Below are 25534 nucleotides of genomic sequence, written 5' to 3'. Positions count from 1 at the left end.
GTGTTTCCCTCTGCCCCTCCCCTGCTTGTACTCTGTCTCTCTTTCTCTCTCTCAAAATTTAATTTACATAATTAAATTTTTATAAACATTAAACAATTAAATTTAATAAACATTAAAATGCCCTTGTGGCTCAGTCACTAGAGCATGTGACTCTTGATCCCCAGTTGTGGATTCAAGCCCCATGTTGGGTGTACAGATAAGTTAAAGATAAAACCTTAAAATAAACAATAAGATGACCTATCTCTCCCTATTTAAGCTTAGAATGAGTTTTTGTTTTTACAAAGGACCTTATCTTTTATAACTGTACACTACAGGAAATTAAAGGAAGTTGTGCCTCTTCTTTAAAACCTCGAATGGCCCCCACATCCTACCGAATAACACTAAAATAAAATGTGTTCTTCAATATGCCTTGTAAGGTAACTACCTCAATTCACCTTGATATCTTAACCATGCCCTCAGGGAATACAGGAATAAAAACAGGCAACAAGTGACATTCAAGGCAAATAATTTTGGCATTGTACTACTCCCCATTGACAGAGCTCTTTATCGTCTCTCATTATCTGCCTTCCTATTTTCTAATCTTCCTCTGGCCTTGAATCCACTGTGACACCCTCTGGAATAGCCTCACCTACTATCAATGTTTACTAATGAGTTAAAACATAACCTCCTTTGCTTGGTGACCCATCAACCCCAAAACTATAAAATGCTACAAAGAGGAACAAAAACCAAAAAGGAGACCTATGCATACATCAAATCCTAAAACTTATATGACTGATTCCATCCCCTACTTGCTAATTCCAACCACTGTAATGCTAGAATAAGCTATAATTCTGCTATAGTGTATTCTCACACACAAACAAAACATATGAACAGAAGAATGCTCTGAGTTTCACAGTCCTAAATAGGCTACTCAGCTATGACTTCTAATCAAGAATTGCCTAGGCAAAAATAAAAAGTTTCCATGCTACTCATGTAGGTAGAAAAGCCAAAATGTTTGTTTTCTACCTTCTGTCAAATTCTCTAGTCAACACCAAAAAGGAGCTATCGCATAGCAAACAGTAATACTTTTATATGATTGATGAAAATTAAGTTTATTTCTCCCTAATATTTCCAGAAGCTCAATTGTAAAAAATGCCTTGGGCCACACAGAATAAACATATCTCCCTTATGATTACAAGAAGTTTACAAAAGTGTTCAGAAAGAAGGTAGCCAGCCATGTGAGAGAGGAAGATTCTTATGTTGCTTTGCCAAAGAGACTAAATGTCTGAAAATACTGAACATTCAAAGTTAAAATATACATGTGCAATGCAGTAAAAATATGAGTGGTTAAACTCTAGTGTGTTTTTTTTACTCATTAAACAGACCCTAGCAGAATTATCAGCTTAACTTCCTTATGTTCTACTGCCATCATATTCTCACTAATGATTAACTAATTTAACCCTTCAAACCAGTAAAAAGGGCTAAAGCCCAGCTACAACTTTATGTTTTATCTGTTCAACATATAGTTATGCGGCTCAATTTGTTTTTTTCAGAGTTTGTAAATTTGGTTTAAAACAGTTAAGTTGATATCTGGCCCAAATTCAAATGTGAACAAGACTGAAAACCTTTCAAACTGAAACATAAGTATGTAGCATCCTAAGCTACTCACTGAGGTATTTTAATGTTTTTGATAAAACAGTTCTTACCACTCTGGCTGCTCTCTCCTGAGATTCACATTTCCTGCAAAACCATGGTCCAGTGGGTACTTGAACAATGCCATAGCAAGCTATTGGGAAATAAAATATTTTAAAATATATTAAAATTTAAAGAATTACAGAAAATTAAATACTCTTTCAAATCCCTCTTAAAATAATTACCTCTCAGACTTCACACAAAACACCTTCTTTGTAAAGAATTAAAACATTTTATATTTTTATTTACCACATATATATTACCACCACCTAATAAAACCTGTATGACATTTTAATAAAAATGTTAAAGGACCAGCGTTTTGTTATTTTATTTAAATAAGTATAAGCATTACAAAGGGTACTTATTTGGGGAGCTGGGTGGCTCAGTTGGTTAAGCATCCAACTCCTGATTTCAAGCTGGGTCCACCCCCACCCCACCTCCCCTCCCACACACACACCCCCTCTCCAGTTCCACACTGACACTGGGGGGCCTGCTTGGGATTCTCTCTCTGCCCCTTCCCTGCTCACTTTCTCACACTCTCTCTCCCTCTCTCTCAAAATAAATAAACCTAAAAAAAGTGTTTATTCTTTTATGATAGAAAAAATATCAAGTAAAAATTAACACATAGATTCTTCACAAAGAATTACTAAGAAACTCATTAATTCATTCCTGTATCCTACAGTTTAAATAGAAAGCATTTTAGGTAAGGCTAATGAAAATACTTCTAAATCACCTGTCAAAATGAGCAACAAGTATTGCAGAAAAGAAAATGAAATGCAATGTTAAGCGTGAAATGATTCCATTTGTATAAAATGGAAAAGGCAAATCAATAGAAAGTACACTAGTGGTTGTCTAGGGGAGTTGGGGAGGTGGTGGGAAAAAAAGGACAGTAACTGCTAACAGTCCACGGTTTTCTTGTTGGGTTGATGAAAATGTTCTAAAACGGAGTCTGTGGCAATAAATGCAAAACTCTAAATGTACTAAAACCAGTGAATTGTACGTTTTAAGTGGGTAAATTATTTGGTATGTAAATCACATCTCAAAGCCATTACTTTAAAAAGTGTGTATTTATTGGGGCACCTGGGTGGCTCAGTCGGTTAAGCGTCCAACTTCGGCTCAGGTCATGATCTCGTGGTTTGTGGGTTTGGGCCCCACTTCGGGCTCTGTGCTGACAGCTCAGAGCCTGGAGCCTGTTTTGGATTCTGTGTCTCTCTCTGTTTCTTCCCCACTCACACTGTTTCTCTCTCTCTCTCTCAAAAATAAAGCTTAAAAATCTTTTTTTAAAAAGTGCATATTTATTTCTAAATATATGATGTGAATGTTCCAACAAGTGATCTGAGTATATGTAAATCACACTCTATTTTTAAAAAAAAATTTTTTATTGGTATTTAACTAGGAATTGAAATTTTCCCAAAAACCTAGAACACTAATATCCAACTGACATTCTCACATGAACTTGCTCACAGGAAGCTTGAAAATATCTTAAATATTGGAAAACACTCAAAGAATACAAAATCAACACAAATTTTTAAAGCTCCCAAAAGCTAAACTTGAAATTCCTTTTAAAATTCGTAAATATATCAGTGTAAAAACATTCGGTCAAGAAACACTGCATGAATACCCAAAAACTTACATTTTAATTCAGAAGTACTACTTCCGGACAAGAAAATTTATGCTTAAATGAATGTCTTCTGTATTGGGAGATGACATTACTTATTAAAACTTTATAATTGAGAATCCAATTCATAAGAAATACGTCCACAAATGCGAACGAACACTGTGATGGAAATGCTATACATCATTTCTAAAACTTTAAAAACAGTATATAGGTTTCAACACACATTGTTTTCACTCCTTAAAAAAGGAAGGTGCGCAGGGCACCTGGGTGGGTCAAAGGTTCGACAGGGTGGTTAAAGGCCCAACTCTTGGTTTCCACCCAGGTCATGACCCCGTGGTTCCTGGGTTCAAACCCAAATCAGTCTCTGTCCTGATGGTGTGGAGCCTGCTTGATCTTCTCTCTCCCTCCCTCTCTCTGCCCCTTACCTGCTCACTCCCTCTCTCTCAAAAAAACAAAAAACAAAAAAGTTTAAACGGAAGATGTGCAATTAGGTTTTCGTTAAAACTGACTGCACTCCAGTAATTAATTCACTATCTCCTAAGTCTCCCTTCCCCATTCTGAGATTTCATTCTACGAAGAATGCACTTCAACCTCTTATGTTTCACACTTTGTCTCATTGGGTAGTGTCCTTTCCATATACTACTAAATATCAACACCACTCGGCCAAATACAGAAATGGGAAGCGGGGCGGATTGGTAACAGGGACAGTATGTGTAACAGACACCCAAAAATCATCTAGGTTGTTTCCTTACCGCAAGATACGGGAAAAGTCAGAAACTTCAATGGCCAGAAAACTCCCTAAGTGCCCTCGCCTTTTTTGTAATATCCAAAAAAACTCACCGAATGGAAACACCCAGAAATAAGCTAAGATGCTCCCCAAGTCACTGGCCGCACCACCACCTCCTCTTCTCTCCAGTCACTTTAGCTGAGGAAGTGGCCAGATACAGCCACTGAACAGCCTTATCCACCAGCCTAGGGCAGCTCAGCCAAGCCACTCCTGCAGCACACGACGGCGACGGCGGAAGGCCACCGTCTTCTACGCAGGAAGCTCCCAGTCCGCAGCAGCAGGGTCTCCGCCAGAAAGCTTGGGGGTGCAGCAGTGGCGCCTTCCCTCCCTAATCTAAAGCGCCAAGGCCACCGCTCTGCCTCCGCGACCCGCCCAGGCGCAGCGAGTGGCATTCCCGAGCCCGACTCCATGCCACAGGAAGTCTCCAGACACACTGCGGCAGACAGGAGCAGCCAGTGAAGGGGGAGGGGCCTCCACGTTCCCAAACCCAAACCCACGGCCACCGCGACACCACCGAAGGGCGCACACTCGGTCCTGCCGCCGCCCCCGGGGCGCAGGCCGCGGCCCCGCACCCCCCCACCCCACCCCCTCGCCTCCAACCACCGCCTCGGAAAGTCTCCAGCCCCACGGCTCCGGGCGCAGGCGGCGGCCAAATGACACTTGAGAGAGTGAGCGCAGAATCACATGACAGCCCAGGCCACACGCACTTTCTCCCACATGCACAGCCCACACCCCCTCCGCCCCGCTGCGGACCCTCGGAGTCAATCCCCGGCCGCGGAACGAGGCGGGGGCGGGGGCGGGGCGGGGCGGGGGGAGGGGCGGTAGAAGAACTGGCAGTTGCTGCCAAGGTGGGGGAAGCGGTGACGGTTGGGAGCAGGCCGGGTTCGGCCCGGCGGGCGGTTGGGTGTTTACCTTGATGCACCGCGACGCTGCAGCCGTGCCCGTCGCAATAAACCAGCGGGTTCTCGGCCCAGCCTCTCTCGTCTGAGCAAACGCAACAGCCTCCAATCATCTCCTTCATACTATGGGAGACCTCGTCCTCCAGTGACACGGGCCGGTCGCTAGAGACCATCTAAGAGGGAGTTGGGGGGACCATTAAAAAACACATGCAAGCCAATTAGCGCTTCCCCCCCCACCACCACCACACAGCCACCCGCGTCCCCGCTCCCTTCCCTACGTCCCCGGCCCCCGCCCGCCGCTCGGCCGCTCGCTCACTCGGGCTTTGCCGCTCAGTCACTCACGTTCCGCACAGGAGTCAGGAGCCATGTCCTTGCTGACTCCCCCCACCTCCCCTCCACCGCCTCCTCCGCCTCCTCCTCCTCCTCGTCTTCTTCCCTCCCCACCTCCACCCGGCCGCTAACGCTGGAGCCCGGAGAGGGCACACATAATCAAGTAGGCCTCCGCACAGGCGCACTGGGGGGGCTCCCGCTGGGGCAGGGGCAGCCAGGGAGGGGAAGGGGGCTGCGCTTCCTCCTCCGAGCGTCACTCGGCGTGCGCGCCCGCCCTGCGGCCGGCGTGAGGGAGAAGGCCCGGGAGAGGCAAGGCCTGCGTGCGCGCCGCCGCGTCCGGCCCGCAGCCCCGGCCTACCTCCCGGCCCCTACCCCTCCCCCGCGCGGCTCGCAGCCGCCGAGGTGTGCTTGGGGAGGGAGGGCGAGGGAAGGAGGGGGTGGTGAGTGGAGCCGGCGGCGCGCTGAGGCCGGAACGAGCCAACGAGAGGACGCGGGGGCGCGCACGCGGGGGCGGGGACGTTGGGGCCGCCGTCTGCAGCGCCGCGCCGGTCGCGCGGGCTGAGCGTGCACGTCTGGAAGGGGCCTCAGAGGGAGGGAGGGAGGGGAGGAGGATGCCGAAGACCCGGAGGGAGGGTTTGTTGTTTTTTTTTTGTTTTTTTTTTTTTAATCGGAGGAGCCAGAGGGGACTGACTTCCCCGGGGCACCTCTCTGCTTTGAGAACCTACCTGCGGGCCTTTTCCTCAAGAGCTGGCCCGTGGGTAACAAGGGGTAGGGCAAGTATGCCAGCTTCCATGAAGGGTGCAGTGAAGCATGGCTTCCTGCAGTTGGCCGCGCTAACTTCACAGTGCTGCCGCAGCTTCTCCACCCATTAAATTCACATCCTGGACTCTACCCAAAGTTCACGCAGTGGAAGTGCCACCAGATCCGCAGCCCGTTTACACACCACATTGGCCCCAGTGACAAATGAAAGTGCATCACACACTGAAGGTCAAAAGCCTGGGTTAGGGTAATACTCAAAGAGGGAACACCAAGGCTACCTTTAGCTTGCTGTTAGGAGAACAAATGGTCGTTAATCAGGAATTAGCAATATAAAGTGATGACCTGGAAAATGCCGTAATGTGATACCAAAGGATGAAGGAACCCAAGTTCTAGTCGGTCACCAAATGATAACACCATGAGAGAGGGGAGCCCAGTTTTGTTTGAGGATTTCTCTGATCTGACTCTGTACTCCAGATTTACTCTTGAAAATTTAAGGTCACTTTTTTGTTTTTTCAAGGTGATTTAAGTGGCAGAAAGATGGGAGCTCGCTCTTCACATACAAATAAGAAATGGATTAGGCCTATCTGAATAGAGTAATTAGCCAGATACTACGCAGTTTTGAGCTGTAAAATCTTCCACTGTTGCCCTATCCCCTATGTATCCATGTAAGCCCAAGATTGATTTTAGACAAAAAGTGTCTAATTATGAAAATTTATCATGAATAGGAATATAGATTGTTAAAATGACAGGCATACTTAACAAGGTGAATTCATGGCTTTGGTTAATAACTTACAGGTACAAAATGGTTGTTCATCAGGAATTAGCAATGTAATGTAAAGATCTGGAAAATGTAGTTATTCAATGATAAAGGATGAAGGAACCTAAGTTCTCTTAGTCACCAAAAGATGATTGGTTTTATCTTTAAAAGCATTCCAAATGTTCTCAGAAAGGAAAAAAAAAAATGGTAGCATGGCTGTTTTTTCCATTTCAAATTAATTGCTAGAAATCTACTTAAGAACTACAATAGATACAATGCAAGCATATGTTAGCAAGTATATTCAAACGTTTTAAAGCTAAGTGAGATATCTACAGTAATGGAAATCAACTAAAAGTTTAAGGGAAAATGTACACTAAAGAGACACATAAAAATGAGAATTCTCTTTTAGCTATTAGTTCATTAAGAAAACATGACTAAAAGATTACATACCTATACAATGCAAATTCTTTTGAGGGGTATGGCAACACTTAATAAATTTCCAAACATATAATAATTATGTTCTTAACATGTCATTGATATTTATAAAGTTAAAACCACCCTCAAACAAAACTGTATCATTTTGTGTATCTTTACTATGTATTTTATCTTTACCCTTTCACAAGGGATACCAAATCGACATCCAATTCCTGCTCAGGTTCAGACTTCTAATGAAGAGTAATCCTGAGTTAAAATCAGTGTGAAACTTCCCTTCCCAAACACTGCTGTCAAACCTTAATGCTCTAAATTATTCACATACATTCATTTTATTTTTAATACATTGGAGCCTAGTTCTTGTAATAGAATTTATTTATATGTAAAGAAGGATGGGTACTTTATCCTATTCTATAACACTTAATAAAAGAAATATAGGTAAACAGTCTATTCAAAATAAAACAAATTCATCATTCATAAGAGACTTGAAATTTAGAAAAATAGAGAAAAGACACTATTTCATAAGAACAGGCCTGTATATTAAAAAATAGCATCTGAAGCAGAAATTTTATTAAAGATGTACATATAAATGTTGATAACATATGTCAACTTATTTAAAACATATTTAACATATTAAATGTTGAGTTATGAAAATTATAGGAAAAAAATAATGGGTATAAATAGGCCACTCTAACATCAACTCATGTACCAGATATAGAACTTTTCTTATGTTATATACCAAAAGTGTAATATTTAATATGTTTCTATAAAACATTAAGTGAAAAGGAAGAATAACAGACATTATAAAATAGTTCAGATATACAATTCATTATTTATTCATTCAGTAAATATTTATTGAACATTTACTGTGCGCCAGGGGCTGTTTTGGACACAGGAAATATATCAGTGAGCAGGTTATATTTGTCCTTTGTGTGAGATATATACCCGTACATGCATGCACACACACACACACACACACACACACACACATATACACATACACACATACATATATATACATATGACATTGACTGAATATGCTAATTCTCATATCTTAGAATGGATAAAACTTACCAATTGCCATTATCGTTAAAGTTCAAGTAAGTTTTTAAAAATACATGGTAATGGGGGAAAAAGTCCATGGGATTTATAAAATAACTTCGTAGAGAGGACAATTTCAATCTTAATGTTACTCTTTATATCTGAGTCCTCATTCTCCAAATATCCTTTGGAAAAGTATATCTAGTACCTGTAGAATAAAACAAAAGCCTGTTGTCTCCAGTATTCTTCTTCACATAACAGGAGCTAACTCAGTACTGGCTCATCTATTTCTCTGAACTAATCATCTGAGGCAAACCACAAAAAACTCAAGTAAAGTATTTTATGATGTAACCTCTAACCCTACTATAATGGGAAACTGTATTTTTTTTTCTCTATGGGTAATATATCTTCTTATAATTTTCTTTATTCCTCAACCTAGGGACCAAATTTTTGGATTTCCTTTTCCATAATCATTTACGTAAGTGGATACTATGAAAGAAATAGTTAAAACCAAATTTGGTTCATGGGTTAGTATTGCTTATATTCATCTCCTTTTTAAATTGAAGTTTTATTTCTCTTCTGTTTGTGCACATATTTAGTCTACTATATCCATTGTTGATGTATATCTCTATAATATATGGAAAATGACATATATTTTTATAATGTTAACAGTAGATGCATTTTTCTTAACTCAGATTCTTAACTTCCGTAAAGTGTTTAAAATTCTGTATTGGCTCTGATACGAAGGTTTTGAAACAAAAGCAATTGATACTATGGTTTTAAAACAAAAGCAATTTTTAGATTTCATTCATCTACTTAACCTCATCAGAAACTATAACCTTATTTCTAAACAAAGTATTTGGAGAATGCAAAAAGGCAATTTTTTATGATCTGTACAAATTTTCAGATATGTCCTCTTTTACATAAAGGAATCCCTGAGTAACATTTTTCCTTGCTCATTTGTAAAAGGTTTCCTACCTTTTAAATTAAGAGTTTATTATGAACTGTATATTTACACTAGTATGATAAACATATTGAGATACTTCTGAAACTAGTTTTGTCTCACAATAAGTGAGTATTGTATCTTTATAATCCATACAAACACACACATGGCACCTATATTATGGAGTACTATTAGAAATTTCATTAAAAGGTATTCATTTCAATTCCATTTTCAATTGATATTCTGTTAATGGCGTTTGGGAAATTCCATTTAATGAAGCATGTTGATCTTACTAGGTGATTTTTTTTTTTTTTTAATTCACCATACCACCTAGCAAGTCCTCTTGCACATAGTAGGCCCACAATAAATATTCCTTTAATGTACAATGCTAGTGTTTAAAAGCGAATTGCAATCTGAACTTCATTCTTCAGAGTAAAGCAAGACTTTATTTTGTATGTACAACTGAACTAAAATTTCTAAGTAATGATTAACAGAAATGTTCAGATAAATTGGTCTCTTTAAGGATTTTTGATTGTTGAAATTCATATTGGTGAAGAGTTTTTTTATTTACCAGGTAGTTTAGAATTTATATTTCATTTAAGTAGCACTCAAATGTTAACCACCTTTTCACGTAAGAGTCATCATTTTCTTACAAAACAGACTGCAACTTAGAATCAATCACAATTAATATCATTGTGAGATACACTTAACTGTTGAAAAGTTAGGTAGGTCATCCTGAAATTTAAATTGTATGTAATCTAAATTTTAAAATATTTTTAAGAATCAAGGCCTAATATTTACTGTAAAGGGTTTGGCTTGGTTAATCTTGTGTTTGGCTTCAGAACTACTCCTTCTGTTATAAAATTGATATATATTGGTTGGATTTACATTTTTGGATAAAACACCTTGTACTTACCAGTAGAAAAATCATATCTAAAAGATGACTTTAGATTTTCTAGGCATTGCATAAACCTCAGTAACATTTCAGAGTTGGACTATTTTTTTCCATGATGCAACGATATTTAAGGGTGTTAAGTGCCTGACTTTTCCGAGTATCATCAATATAATACATAAGAAGGGTGAGGTCCATATTCCCATTTTTTTAGTGATACTGAAGAGATGCATTTCTGTTATAATTAAAGTGTGATTAAAGTGACCTATTTAGATGTCTGTTTATAGGAGACGATAACATTATGTAGTGAAAAGATTCTGGACATAGAAAAGAGGAAAATCAGTTTTTGCACTGGAAGAGACCTTGAAGGAAATGAAACAAATCTTGGACTTAAAAAAGAAGAAGAAAATAAACGGAGTGGCTAAATACTATTTGGGCCAAAGAAGAGAACTTTTTAAGATTTAAATGTTTTCCTCTCTGAAAGGAGCCACTGCTTAGCAAATCCAGAAACAAGCCCAAGAATATGTTAATTAACTGCATTGTGTCCCAGAGAGAATGAGGTTGACAAATTCATTTTTTTTATTCCTTCAATTAATAAACTATTTGCCTATTGCATCTTAGATTTTTTAAAAATCTATAATATGTATATTTATCTCTTGAAATTATACAGTAACAGTGCCAAGGTCCAACATGGCCCCATAGGGTGAATCTTAGGAAGCTTAACATTCTTGGCGAATTAAACACACAAGCCTCCGATCACTTATTGTCAGTCTTACTTTACTGTGGCGCTTAAGAGCCAGAATGTAAGCAATTTTTATATGGTGGCCCTTTACTCCAACTTAAAAAGCAATGATCTTTGGTATAAGCACAAGTGGAAAATATAATGACATAATATTAATGAAAGGTATTATGAAGACTGACCAGGAATGCTACATATCCCTCTCCATCCCCACCCCCATTCATGCCCTTTTTTCCACCCATTTGTTGTTTTTCTCACAAGTATATCATGACTTGTAACACATTTTTTTAAATTTGAAATGAAACAAAAAATGTCTCAAACACCAAAAGATGTAAAAAGATTCACCTTCTACAATCAACTACATAGCAGAAAACTTCCAAAGCTATTCTAAATATTCAAAGACTTATAAATAAAAAATGTAAATTGAATCCAAGTAGTTGGGGAGGGGGACCATGGGAGGATGAGTGTGTAAGGAATGAACAGATTGAGAATACCTCCTTTTCAACACCAATGTTTTTTTCTGTTCAAACCTTTCCATGGTTACACCTCCAGTGATTTCTTCTATAAGAATTTCTCCGTATACCTCGAAATAACTGAATGATTTCCAAGAGGAAATGCAAGTTTAAGGATGAAGATCTGTAAAATGAAAGTGTGCAAAAGCAAAACACTTCTATAGCATTTCAAATGCAAAATCACCACTACCTTTAACTGACTCTTAAGGGTTCTTTTCAAACAGATGCTATATATGAACATCATCTGTTAACTTCTTTCTTGTAATTCAAAACTCTTGTCAAATGATGTTTTCATGATGACGTGCAAATATAATATTCCATTAGAGATCAATTCTAATTGGTTTTTTAAAATCCACCTTGGGAAACAGTGCTGCATCATACACAGACCAGTAATGGGGATTTTAGAAGGAATTTCCGCAAAGTCTATTATAAATCTAAGTTTAAATTACCCTCTTGCCCTAGTAAGGTTTGGGCCAAAGGATTGAAATCATTTCTTCCTGAGTTTTCACGCACGATGACTTTGGTCTTGTCTTCGAGACTCGCGAGCACTTGTTGGAAATCTTCATTTTTTAGAACTGTGACGTTTGCCAGAAATATTTTTTCCACATGTCTCACAAAGGAAAACAGGCAGAGTTTCGTAGGTGGGTTGCAATTGTTTCCAAAACGTGCTTTAAAAGCAAATGACACGTTTTTCCCTTTTGAATTTCACTGCTATTTTGAAAACGCATTTCACGTTAAGAAATCAAGCCTGTTTTTGTTAAGAGCAGCTCAGCCCTTGCTTTTAAATTTTACTGTGTATACAACAAAGAGCTGGATAAGAACAAATAGAGACAGCGAAACATGCTTTTCCGAACTCCTTTGGACCCCGACATTCACTTTCGTATCCATACGTTAAAGATACTCAAAATGACACAATCTGCTCTAACTTTCCGGATCCTGAAAAAAAAAAAAAAAATGCCCACATTTGTCTCTACCTAGTTATCACTTTATAAACATATCTGGGCTGCTTTCCCTCTTCTTTTAATGTGTGAGTTGCAGGCTTGCCCAGCTTCCTCCAATTTAGCGGCACGTTGTAAAGCCTCCTTTCTACAGGCTCCTGAGTTGGGAACCCCTCGCTGGCCGAGTCTGATAATAAAACTTGCGGCGCCGACCCGGCCCGGCCCGAGCGCTGGAGTTCGGGGAGGCGGGAGTAGGGGGTCGAACTGGGCCGCAGGACCCCTCCCTCGCGAAGGGCGCGCTCGGAGAACAGCGAACCGCAGCTAGAGGGACGAACAATGGGGGCGGCCGGGCGAGAGGAGCCCGGCTCCCGCTTCCTCGGCGGCGCCAGCCGCGCGCCCGGCCCCCGCCCACCGCGGCCCTCCCCGCCCGCGTTTTCGAGCTCGCACGGCCCGCCGCAGCCTTCCTCCCGAGGGCCGCAGCCCGCAGCCCGGCCGGGTACCCGCGCCCCGCGCCCCGCCGCCTCCGCGCGCCTCCTTTCCCTTCCCGGGCTGGCCCTCCTCCTCCTCCTCCTCCTCCGTCTCCTCCTCCTCCAGCCTGCGACACCGAGGCGCTCCCTTCGGCGACTTCAGCTTTCGCTGCGGCCGCCTTCCCGCTATTTCGTTAATATATTCTAAAAATTTTCTCCTTTAGTTTCAGAAGTGGTTGAAATGTCTCGTTTCCACCTTGATTTTAATTTGCTATTTCCCTCCGGAAAAGATTCCTCAGGAAATGCAAAATCTAGAAGGAAATACAGCAAATCCAATAAAACCCTGTAACTCTAAATACATTTCGTATTTTGTTAAATTTGAACGCGTTTATGTCGTCTAAACTGGCAAAAGAACTCTCCCCTCTCTTTTTATTTCCTCCTCTAAATACTGATATTTTAAACTCTCCATCAAATGCGTTTTGACGAAGAAGGCAGAGAATGTGTCCAGCAGCACGCAGCAAATCAGAGGTTTTATCTTACGCCTCCCGGGACGGAAAAAAAAGTGGAACGTGGACGAGGGAGCTTCTAGGGAAGAAAAGCAACCCAATTCGCTGGGGATGAAGCCGGGCCAGGCGCGGGGGAGGGGAGGAGGCCCGGCGGGGGCGTCCCGGGCCCTCGGGCTGTGAGCAGAGGAGCTGGCCAGGGGCAGAGAGGTTTTAAATAGCGGGGGCTGGGAGGGCGCTGGGCCCGCGCATGACGGTACTTTATGAGAAAGGTTGGGGCAGCGGATGAGATTACTTTGCTTTCTCATCCCCCAAGAAAAAAATAAAGTTAGAGGGAGGCGGAGAGAAGAGCCATCCTTGTTTCCTCCCCACGTTTCCGCGGAAGGGCCGGGGCTGCGGCGGCCAGGGAGAGGGCGCGGGACGAGGTGGACCAATAGCAGTCAACAGGTCCAGGCCTCGGCTGGGCAGCGGGGCCGGGCCGCCGGCCGCCCCCCCCCCCCCCGCCCCCGCCTCGGATCTCCTCCCCATCCTCCCCTTCCCTCCCCTCCCCCGCAGGCCCGGCCCGGCAGGGGAGGCCGGCTCTGCGCTCCCCGCCCCACGCGGCCTCCCTGCGGCCGGGCGGCCCGGGCTCTCGGGGTGGGGGTGGGGCGGGGGTTCCCAGTCGGAGAATCCTCCCCCGGGGCTGGCGGCGGGGGGGTGGGGGTGGGGGGAGGGGAGGGAAATCGGGGAATGGAGGATTAAGAAGGACTCGAGCTCGGCACGAGCGCGGCCCGCGCGAGGGATCCTGGGTAAAAAGTGGCCGCGCGGCACCGGGAGAGCGCGGAGAGGAGCCGGGGTCAGAGGTCAGGGCCCTGGAGCCCCGCGTGCAGAGCCCCCCACGTGAACGCTGCGAGCAGGAGGAACCTTTTTGTTTTCTACCGCGCCAGCATGCTCCCCTATTGACCGAGCTGCTTTTCCCGGGCCGCTGGAGAGAGTAGCTCCGTCCCGGATCTCCTAACCCCACCCCCCCCTTCCACCACCAACACACTACCCAACTCTACCCTTCCTCTCAACTCACTTCCCAGCCCCCCGTACCGGGCTTGCAATAACGCAGTAAATTTGCTTTAACAACAAGTGGGGGTGGTTGCATTTACTCCTCCCTCTCCTCTCTCCTCCCCCTCCTCTTGCTGCGGCTCTTGACGCTACTACAAACCAGGACTATAAACATAAACATGTGTCACTGTAACTGGGCAGGTAATATACGGATTTGGGGTGGGGTGGAGGGGAGGCTTGGTCGCTGCTTGGGGGGCAGTAAAAAAATGTATGTTTCACGTGCTCGACCGCTTTGGGGGCTCCCCCCACACACCAATCCATTTATATAATGCCGTCGGCACTCGGTCACTTACTCATTCAGCCACAGAGACCCACAAAGGCGGACTTGCTGATAACCACCGTACCCCAAAGCAAATACATTTAAATACGAATCTCTCTCCTTTCCCAGCCACCGCTGCCACTCAATACTTGAATCCCCTTTCCTTTTTACAAAATTATTTTCCACATAGCAATAGCGAACAGTTTTTCGAGCAAAACAGTACACCACCCTCTTGCCATAGACAGTACTAAGGATTTTGTACGCAGAAATCCTTCCAGACAGCAAGAACGGCCATTTAAATGACTGAGTTCGAAATCTATACTGTAAAGGTTATTTCCTGGGCTTTGCCTTCATAGATTTAGCAACTTCTCCTGTAAGTTGCTGCGACCGGCGCTGTGGAGATTGGCCACAGCACGCCTTTATTATTATTATTTAGTCTATATTTACACTGCCGCTCAACTTTTCCCCTCATTCTCAGTTCAACAAGGCTAGCAACAACTACCTAAGGTAGAGTAAAGCGAATCCCCTCGCCAGCTTTTTGGCTTGGAACGGAGGGAGACACAGAAAATAATTCAGATGGAGAAGTGGTTCCCTTTGTTCTTTCATTGTTTCTCTACGAACTGGTGGATACAAGGACAAACACTTACCTTCTCTTCTTTTTGCTCCAAAAACCAGACGTTCCCATCAGCCTTAAAATACACAATCCACCTTGAAAGTAACTACGAATGTCGGGAGAGTTTGTATTCCATTCTTTTTCGCTCTCTGCCCTCTTTTAGCGTAGGATTAAGTTGCCGAGCACGTTGCTGCAAGCTGTAGCCCCCCGCCTTAGTGAATCGGTCACGTTTAGGACCCTCTAGGTCCATCCTAATTCTGCCAGTAGAATTGAGGGTATTGGAGCTCTAAACTTTCAAAAGGAAAGGGGCCTGCAACTACCCAGAAAACTTATGGATACCCTGAATTTTTTTTTACCACTGTATTTTTGTACCACATCACCAAATAGAATTTGCCAAGAAACATTAGATATTTCTTCAAAGTTTTTTTTTTTTTTTTCAGTTTATACCTAGCAATGTGCTACTTAGACAGATGGTGTTAAAAGGCAGGTTTGTAAGGGCATGTAACTGAACCAGTGCGTTTTCCACAATGTTTGTTAGGTCCTGTGTTTTTCCAAAACACAAACAAAACACCACTAGACCTGAAAAAGGAAAGAAATGGAAGTTGGAATCACAACGTTGTAGAATGACATAAAAAGAGGCGTGTATTTGAAATTTATTAGTGTAAAAATTGGCCTGAAAAGCTAAGAGTAAGCTTTTCGAAGATCAAAGACTTAATTTTCATTCTGTGATTCAAAACAACAACAATAACAACAACAACAACAAGGACAACGACAACTTTTCTGGTTAGTGGGTGATACTTGTCAATGTTTAGTGCCCAGCCTGGTGGGTATTACTGCCCAAACCTTGTTTAAATCTGATTATGATGTGATTTGTTGGAGTCATGAATATGAAATGATCCTTGTGTATCTATAAATGCGAACTTGGGATTTTTTGATCTCCCGCTTTTTTTGTGTGCGCCCAGTAGCTGCAGCAGTGGAAGACAGTGATTGGCTCCAGTGCTCCTAGAAGGATTTGGGCTGAAGCCAGGGGAACAGAACCAGAGGATTCCCTTTCCAGAGACCATCAGGCCCCACATGTCTTATGTTTCCCTTCTCCCCTCTTGGGTGCTCAGAATTTCTCCATGGCTTCAGCAGCCTGTAGGTAGGCCTCAACACTCAGTGTCATCACTGCGGTTTCTACACATTTGACCCTTGTGCAAAATAAACACAAATTTGGGCAACACAAATAAATTGTAGGTTTTGATATTTGTGTATTATTTAATATATCAACACTGAACTCTACTTTCTCAGATTTTTTTTTTTCAACATTCAGGATCAATTGTGAGAAGCCCTGGTGTCTCGTAGGAAAATATTGCAACAAAACAAGATAATTGGGGGGAAAGGCTGTTGCAGTAGGAAAAGTGGCTTTTCGTTGATAGCATTTAATTGGAATTAAAAGATTCTTTAGCTGTAAACATTCTTTATTTATTCAGCACACATAAGCAGGCATTGTTTTTATCACCATCATAATTATGGTGTCCTTTAAACTGGCTGATAGCAGGAAAGATAAGGGAATGTGCGAGTAGATTCAGATCGCTTTTCGCTCGCTCTTCTCTTTCTTTCCCTTCCTCCCTCCCTCCCTTCTCTCTATGCCCTTCCCCCCACCCCATTCCTTCCTTGGTCACTAGGGTCCCCCACAGCCCTTGAGATGAGGAGAGCAGGAAGATTGTGGCCTAACCATTTCTTACATCATGAAAGAGATTTGTACCACACTCTAATTTAATGCAATGTATAACCTTCTTGTCTCCCATGTTTATAACTGCTTTTTAGCTTACAATATATGTTAACTGAAGAGTTGTCTATTGCTCACCTGTATAAAATCTTGTCCACTAGGTTTTGTTGCTTTACCTTTGTCTAATTTAGAAAGTACACTCTTAGGGCTTTTTCAGAACAAAGCCTCACAAAAACCCCTTTACCTCCAAGGATTTGCAAATTTATAAAGCCTGCATTGAATTCAAGATGGGTCAGGGGGCAAAAAAAGGGTAGAAGGTCACTGCATTTTGATTATGGGTCAGTAGACAACATGGCATACACTCTGTGTCCCAAACTTCTATTAAAAACAGGATTTCAAAATGCCTAAGAACAGAAGGATGGGCCCTTTTGGAGACTTGCCTTGATTTGTGTGGATGAGACAAAAAGAAAAAAATTAAGGAAAATATACTAAGTTATAATTTAAGCTACTCCTTAATTTAGCATTTCCTCCTCCATTCTCATTTTCCCCTCCCCAAAAGTAGAAAACACGTGAAATTAGATGAATTTTGATGAGGAACTGTTGACTATCACAAGATTTTATTGTCCTATATCCTAAATTAATTCAGCCATGTGAGGCTTTGTATTATTATTATTTTAGAATGTGTTAGATGTATTATAATTACTTTTGGCTAACAGTACAAGGGGCTTCTTTTCTTCTCCTAACCAGTATACTTACATTGTTGAGGCCTTTGTGATGTCCTTAGTCTTTTCTGTCTGAATTCACTTGGAACAAAATGTGCCCAGTAATCAGTAAAACAAATGTATATGGTGAAGAGTTAGGTGGTGGTGATGGTGATGTGGGGGGATGATCCTCATTTAAATTATATGTATATGGGTGAAAGCTTGGAAGGAAAAGGATTATTTTAATGCTCTTCAATACTTTAATTATATGACAGTTGTAGTGTAGAAATGCAAAAGTACTCTTAGGTTTTCCTTCAGGTTTTCAAAAGAACTTTCCCCATTAGTAAACTACTCCTGCAAATTGCTACTGCATTTCCCAGCTAACCATTTAAAAGACTGTAAATGCCGTGTGCATTACTTTGCTCCAGAGGAAAGAGGTCAGACTGAATTGCAATGGTATTTAAACATAAAATACAGTGAAAATAAATCAAAATAGAACATCCGAAGGTAAATTTACCACATTCATACAGGGTAAGTAAAGACAAATATGTACATATCTTCATAACCCATCACTTTAAAAACTGAAAGTACTGTGTTTTTTTTTTTTTTACAACAAATGCAGAAGTAAGAGGACATTAAGAATATACTTCTATCTGTATTTGCCACAGAGGATTTTCCTTTAGCCAGCAGCTTTGTTTCCAAAGCTAAAATACTTTTTATGATAGTGAGTAGATTGTGCATTCCTCACTGAGAAAATAATTACATGTAATTAACAAACTCCATGCTTATCCTATATATTCCTAAATTCTCAATAAGGTAATTCTCTATACTCTTAGAGATGGATACACACATAAATGTTAATTTGGGCATATCTGCCCACATATGTATATGCATTTGAGAAACAGAAGTTGATATATCTTTTCTTAAAAAAGAATTTGAATACAGTCCATCATCTGAATTGGGTTCATCTTTGATTGTTGAGGCGGCTGACATGGTCAACAAATTTATCAAAGAAACCCCCTGGCTTTTGAAGAATAGTACTTTATACATCTGGATCTGCACATCCAGGCAAAGTAAGTAAATTATTGCATAACTTTAAGCATAATTGATAACAGACACCTTTAATTTTTCATCCCCATTCTTTTGGCCAGCTTTCACATTAATAATCTAAGCCATAAATGTTGGTAGCTATTGATCGAAATCCCCTGTGTGCATGCAAATCCATCTTAAAGTCCCCTGCCTTTCATGTGTGAGCGCTCAGGGGCCTCTGCTAGATCTTTTTATCGGGATCGACCCCCAATGTGCCTGGAGAAGACCCCGGATATGCAACGTGTGCTGATGGCCACAAGAAAGCTGTCTGTCACATTCTATGTATGTGTGTGTGTGTGTGTGTGTATGTGTGTGTGCGTGCGCGCGCATGTGAATGCACGCACTCACGCCTTAACACACACACATACACACACACACACACAATAATGGGGAAGTTAAAGGAACAAAAGAATGTATTAGACAAGAAGAAAGATATGTAATAAGAGTATTAAAAATGTATAAGTGTAAAGGTGCCTGAGTGTACATACAAAGATACCTGCATACATTGTATATATAGACACATCTCCCAAGTCATCTGGCCTTTATTTTTCTTTCTACTTGACCCAAAAGATTGTACCTTTGGTTTAAAAAAAAAAACACCACAATATTCTACTAGTTTTAACAACCACCTATGTTGCCAGTGTTTTAAAGGTGGAAAGAGAGGAAGGGAGAGAAAAAAAAAAGGTAATTTTGAAAAGGTTACTAAATCATGTTGCCATGTGCAAGAGTAGGAGTGTGTGTGTGTGTGTGTGTGCGCGCGCGCGCGTGCGTGTGTAAATCTAAATAGGAATGGAGAACAACTAGAACTACCTGGCCAAAAAAAAAAATAAATAAGGATAAGGATGTTCTAGCCAACCTTTTGTAATGTCTTCTCAAAGGCTTTTTCTGAGTTTACTATTTCTTGGCTGTTTGACTCTTTGGTCGAAATCTCAAAGCTGGAGGAGGGGAATTGGACGGGGGTGGGGTTGGAGGAAGAGAGCTGCCAGTATATAAGTGCATCAGGAGGAATTTTAAAACGACATTATTGTCGCTGGCAATGGAAAGGCTCTGGTCATTAGACTTTAAAAAACAAACACCAGCATCTGCTTTTTCTGGAAACTTTGCTTTCTACTTAAACCTTTTGCATTTTGCCTCCTGTGAAAGTGAAAGAGAAAAACGCGGTGTGATAGATCCAGATGCAAAAGAAAGCCAAGTCGGTGGATGGTATTAGCTGTGACGAGGCATTGTTCATTGCTGCCTCTCGGTTACGTTTAAAGCCTGAAATATCACGAGATCCATTCAATGATCCTTCTCTCATTCAAGGGACAAAAATGTAATTTGCTGTAGCTCTGATTTCTTGGATGGAAATGCTAGCCTTAGATTTCAAAGGCAAGAACTAGACATCGTGGTTTGTACACACATTGATTAAGTTGAAGAGCGGCGATTACATCTGTGCTGAGTGCAACAGTAGTCCAGGGCTGACTTTTCAAATCCCAACCTCTGAGTTACAGACTCTCTTAAATAGACTTCCTTAATTTCCGGATGCACTTCTTGAAATTCCCAATTCTCTTCAAAATTCCTGGGAAATTACTAGGGAGATGAGGGTGGGGGTGGGGAACTATGGCCGAGATTTCATGCAAACTACCTTTTTATATGTCTGATTCCTCTGTTTTTATCTTTTTTTTCCTTTTCTTTTGAGCCATACCTGCTTGTGCTAGCCAGACCAGAGCAGGGGAAACTGGAACTTTTGAATGGGAAGGAAGAAATTACTGTACAATTCTTTTCTTGCAGGCTCAGAAATATCCGTTTATTCTTTTAACCACACGGATGTGTCTATTTTTGGAGGAACAAGGAAACATATAAATGCCTGGGTTGCATTTATGCTGTAGTTGCAAAGACCGAACAGTTAAGAAGATTTTGCCGAATTTTGCAAAGGAGCCAACAAACCACCTTGGGATCCTGATAATGCAACTGGGAAGACCCTTGCTCTCATTTGGCAATATTTTGGATATCCTTGAAAAGACACCAAAATGTGCCTTAACTCGACTAAGAAGAGGTTAAACAGCATTGATATTCATCCAAAGTGATTATTTTTTTAAGCAGATGCTTGGCTTTCATGGAAAAAATGAGAGTTGTGGAAGATTCATTTAAACTCGCAACCGAAAGCATCAGAGACCACTGGAATAGTCTGCATCGTACATCAGCACTTTCTTTTCATCGTTATTACGTAAAACCTCTGGAAGCACCTTGGGCGTTTTACATTTTCTATTCTTCGCTGCAGAAGCAGTCTGCTCCCTGGAATTCTGACCTGTGGTGAACAGGACCCTGGCAAAGGCTGTGCTGGGGACTCTAGGACGATCTGGCCTCTAATCCAGCCTGGTTAATTGTGAAAAGTGTACACATTTCTGGCTTATCTATGCTTTGTTATGGGTCTGACGTGCAGCTACCTCGTCCCCACCCCACCCCCCAGCAGAGAACCCAAATCCAGTTGAATTGTTACAGTGTTTCGGAGCTGGAGCCTTGAACTGCTTCCTTGGTCAAATAACTTTGTTTCTGGTTGTAAAAGGCATTTCAGGAAAAAAAAAAAAAAAAAAAAAGGAAAATCGAGAGAAATTCAAAACGTAAGTCTGTACTGGGGTGGTTCACTGCGCGGGTTTAACTTTGGAGCTCCCAGCCGGTCTCCTCCACTCCCATAAGGGAAATACCAGGCTATTCTGCACATTTTCGCTTAAGCTCCATTTTCCCAAGGAAAAGGGGGTGGGGTATGTCTATTTAGGCTTGATAATGTTTTTAAAATGCTTTTCTTTGAAATGATAATAGCTGCAGCGGTAAAATGCAAATAAAGGAAAAAATAGGCAATATTCCTTTAAAGGCGAATATACAGGGATTTTTTTTTTTTTTTTTTTTTTTTTTTTTTTTTTTTTTTAAGCGTACACACACTGGTTCAGATGAAGTCTGTGAGTCAGGCTGTTTCTGAGCTCCGATAGTTTAATGGAAAGATTTATATACCGACTGTATTATTTACTTTGGGAGGGGAGGTGGCAGTATAAGGGTATGCTAATTAGTGGGAGATTTTGGGGGGAAGGGGTGGAATATCAATTTTTATTGCATCACCTGTCAGGAGTGTCCAATCAGCGCTGGCTTTAGGGGAATTAATTGATGAAGGTGTCTCCGGACGAGCTCACTTCACTCTGTCATTTTATTTGTAGCTAAAGCAGCGGCGGGAATAGCAGCTGCATTTCTTTTCTCTTTCTCCCTTCACATTCCATTATCATAGTGCTCCAATGGAGAAGGAAGGAATAGAGGGGCCCAGGTACTGATCTGCATCGGGGACTTAGACCAACACACTGGCAGATCAGAAACCGGATGGTTTTTTCCCTCTTTTTAAAAAAATACGAAAACCAAAAAAAAAAGCAAGAATCAAGTCAGTGTAATTTCATGTTTTGTTTTGTTTTGTCTTGTTTTTTTTTTTCCAATAATTTTGCCTAGAGTTTGGCACTCCCTTCGCCGGGAATAACAGTCTTTGTTATTTTATTAGCAGGATGCCTTGAGACACACGCAGCATCTGGTGGAGGATTAACATACATACATGTGTATGTATGCGTCACGTATATATTTACTGCAAATGGTGGGGATCATTTAGTGCCCGAGATGGGAGACCTGAAGTCAGGTTTTGAAGAGGTGGATGGCGTGAGGCTCGGCTACCTCATCATTAAAGGAAAGCAAATGTTTGCCCTCTCCCAAGTCTTCACGGATCTGCTGAAGAACATCCCGAGGACGACCGTGCACAAGCGCATGGATCATTTGAAAGTGAAAAAGCACCACTGCGATCTGGAGGAGTTGCGGAAACTCAAGGCAATCAACAGCATCGCATTCCACGCCGCCAAATGCACTCTCATCTCCCGGGAAGACGTGGAAGCACTCTACACCTCCTGCAAAACCGAGCGTGTCCTCAAGACCAAGCGCAGGAGGGTCGGCCGGGCCCTGGCCACAAAGGCGCCGCCGCCAGAGCGCGCCGCCGCCGCCGCCAGCCCCCGCCCGGGTTTTTGGAAGGACAAGCACCAACTTTGGCGGGGCCTGAGCGGATCCGCGCGGCCCCTGCCAATCAGCGCGCAGTCCCCGCGCCCGGGCGCCGCCGCCGCGCGCCCCGCCGCCCATCTACCTCAGATTTTTAGCAAATACCCGGGCTCGCACTACCCGGAAATCGTGCGCTCGCCTTGCAAACCCCCTCTAAACTATGAAACTGCCCCGCTCCAGGGAAACTACGTTGCTTTTCACTCGGACCCTGCTTATTTTCGGAGCCTGCTGTGCAGCAAGCACCCGGCGGCCGCCGCCGCCGCCGCCGCCGCCGCCGCCGCCGCCGCCGCCGCCGCCGCCGCCTACTACCAGGCTTCGGCGGCCGGGCCCCAGCCCAAGGCGGCGGCGGCGGCGGCGGGCGCGGGAGGCCCGGTGAGCCTGACCTACCGGTGCAAGCGCAAGCGCGGGGGCGCCAAGGACTGCCTGCTCGCGCCCCACGCCGGCGCCCGCCGCCTGCTGCTGCTGCCCAGGTCCTACAAAGCCAAGGCGGCGGCGGCGGCGGCGGCAGCGGCGGCGGCGGCGGCCGCCGGGGCCACTTGCCTGGAGAGGTTTCATCTGGTTAACAGCTTCTGCCCGCCTCCCCACCACCACCACCACCACCATCACCACCACCACCACCACCACCACCGGGCCCAACAGCCGCAGCAGAATCACCACCCCCCTCATCACCACCGGCCGCAGCCCCATCTCGGCAGCTTTCCCGAGAGTTGTAGCAGCGACTCGGAGTCCAGCTCCTACTCGGACCATGCGGCCAACGACTCCGATTTTGGCTCCAGTTTGTCCAGTTCCAGCAACTCCGTGTCCTCGGAGGAAGAGGAGGAGGAGGGAGAGGAGGAGGAGGAGGAAGAGGAGGAGGAGGAGGAGGAGGAGGAGGAGGCGGGGGGCAGCGGGGCCTCGGATTCCAGCGAAGTCAGCTCGGAGGAGGAGGACTCGTCCACGGAGTCGGACTCCAGCTCCGGCTCCAGCCAAGTGTCGGTGCAGAGCATCCGTTTCAGACGCACCAGCTTCGGCAAGCCTCCCAGCGTGCAGGCGCAGGCCAACTTCTTGTACCATCTGGCCTCCGCCGCCGCTGCAACCAAACCCGCTGCTTTCGAGGATGCCGGCAGACTTCCCGACCTCAAGAGTAGTGTCAAAGCCGAGTCGCCGGAGGAGTGGAATCTGCAGAGCTGGGCCCCCAAAGCGTCTCCGGTGTACTGCCCGGCCAGCCTGGGGAGTTGTTTCACAGAGATAAGGAACGATAGGGTATCTGAGATTACATTCCCACACTCTGAAATTTCCAGTACTGTAAAGAGAACTGACCTGACAATTAACTGCTTGGCGGAGGGGGCCTCTTCACCTAGCCCAAAGACAAACAATGCATTTCCACAACAAAGAATACTCCGAGAGGCTAGGAAATGCCTACAAGCAACTCCTGCTACACACTGTGCTGATAACAACACAATAGCTGCTAGGTTCTTCGATCACGATTCTTCAGGAGCAGCCGCAAATTCAGAGCAAGACTCCAAAATCCCTCATTGTGCTGAATTTGCTACGGATTTGTCCTCTTCCCAAACCGCTTCTGAGGTGGATGGAGCAGCACCAGCAGCAGCAACGAAAGCTGAGAATCCGTGCACTAACGCGGGCGACAAGACCTTGCCATTTCTGCACAATATTAAAATCAAAGTAGAAGACAGTAGTGCTAATGAAGAATATGAACCTGACCTTATTACAAATAAGCTTAAGTGCGAGTGCAATGATACAGAGGGTGAGTTTTACAGTGTGACTGCAAGTAAAGAGGAGGACGCCTTGTTAACCACAGCCAAGGAAGAAGGCTTTGCATGCCCTGAAAAAGAAACTCTTTCCTTAAACCCACCGGCTCGGAGTCAGGGCCTCTCATGCACTTTAGGTTCTCCAAAACCCGAGGATGGGGAATATAAATTTGGTGCCAGGGTGAGAAAAAATTACCGGACACTAGTACTGGGAAAACGACCCGTACTTCAGACACCTCCAGTCAAACCAAATTTGAAATCAGCTAGAAGTCCTCGTCCTACAGGTAAAACCGAAACACACGAAGGAACACTGGATGATTTTACAGTTATAAACAGACGCAAAAAGGTAGCCAGCAATGTAGCATCAGCAGTGAAAAGGCCATTTAATTTCATGGCAAATTTTCCTTGTCCACCATCACTCATTATTGGGAAGGATGGGGATTTGTGGCCGGCGTATTCCTTAAACACCACTAAGGATTCCCAACCTCCTCACAAAGCCCATCCTATATGGAAATGGCAGCTGGGCGGTTCTGCAATACCTCTTCCACCGAGTCACAAATTCAGGAAATTTAATTCATAAAAGTGTTTTGGAAGATATTTTCTCGAACCATATTACCTTCCTTTTGTTGTATAACTGCACAGGATGGTTTGTACAAGTCCATTAATGTGTTACACCCCTTTTGGAGCCCTGGTTTATCGCATTTTGAAGACAGAAATCGGATTACTTTTTTTCCATTGCGGGTTTTTTTTTTTTTTTTTTTTTTTTTTTCCTGGAGGAGGGTGGGGGCGGGGTGGGAGAAGGGTTGGTTTACATTCCACAGACTACTTCAGGCTAAAGACTCAAGTAAAACTCAGTTATTAAGGTAGAGCTGGAACACTTTACTGTTTCAATGCTAATAATGCACCCGGTACCTCAATTCAACTGCTACAAATAAATGTCAAAAGGTTGAATAATAAATATTACAATGAGCCATTAA

At 43.4% G+C, this 25534-nt stretch overlaps 2 protein-coding genes across 13 annotated transcripts in view; one reads left to right on the top strand and one right to left on the bottom strand.

Moving 5' to 3' along the window:
* The window catches only part of MLLT10 (MLLT10 histone lysine methyltransferase DOT1L cofactor), a 234980-nt gene extending 229295 nt beyond the window's left edge, over positions 1-5685 (bottom strand). For 10 of the 12 annotated variants that reach the window (XR_006204580.1, XM_042945062.1, XM_042945066.1 and 7 more), the window contains exons 1-3: positions 5292-5393; positions 4989-5148; positions 1686-1765 (exon numbers count right to left, since the gene is read on the bottom strand). Coding sequence is in view for 11 of the 12 variants with exons in the window: in XM_042945062.1 (XP_042800996.1) it covers positions 1686-1765; positions 4989-5148 (240 nt within the window). In the remaining variant the exon portion in view is untranslated. The other 2 variants (XM_042945064.1, XM_042945063.1) reach the window with 2 other exon arrangements.
* A 15654-nt stretch (positions 5686-21339) lies between these two features.
* On the top strand, positions 21340-25292 carry SKIDA1 (SKI/DACH domain containing 1). Its single transcript, XM_042945061.1, has 2 exons — positions 21340-21353; positions 22274-25292. The coding sequence occupies exon 2, from the start codon at positions 22384-22386 to the stop codon at positions 25135-25137; it is 2754 nt and encodes a 917-aa protein (XP_042800995.1). The 5' UTR covers positions 21340-21353; positions 22274-22383; the 3' UTR covers positions 25138-25292.
* Positions 25293-25534: the final 242 nt, after the last annotated feature.

Source organism: Panthera leo, chromosome B4, assembly GCF_018350215.1.
Source record: "Panthera leo isolate Ple1 chromosome B4, P.leo_Ple1_pat1.1, whole genome shotgun sequence".
Lineage (NCBI taxonomy): Eukaryota > Metazoa > Chordata > Mammalia > Carnivora > Felidae > Panthera > Panthera leo.
This window is presented reverse-complemented; position numbering and strand designations above follow the sequence as displayed.

What these genes read in the sequence shown, in the direction of transcription:
- SKIDA1 (XM_042945061.1), top strand. Translation starts at nt 22,384, where the DNA reads ATGGGAGACCTGAAGTCAGGTTTTGAAGAGGTGGATGGCGTGAGGCTC.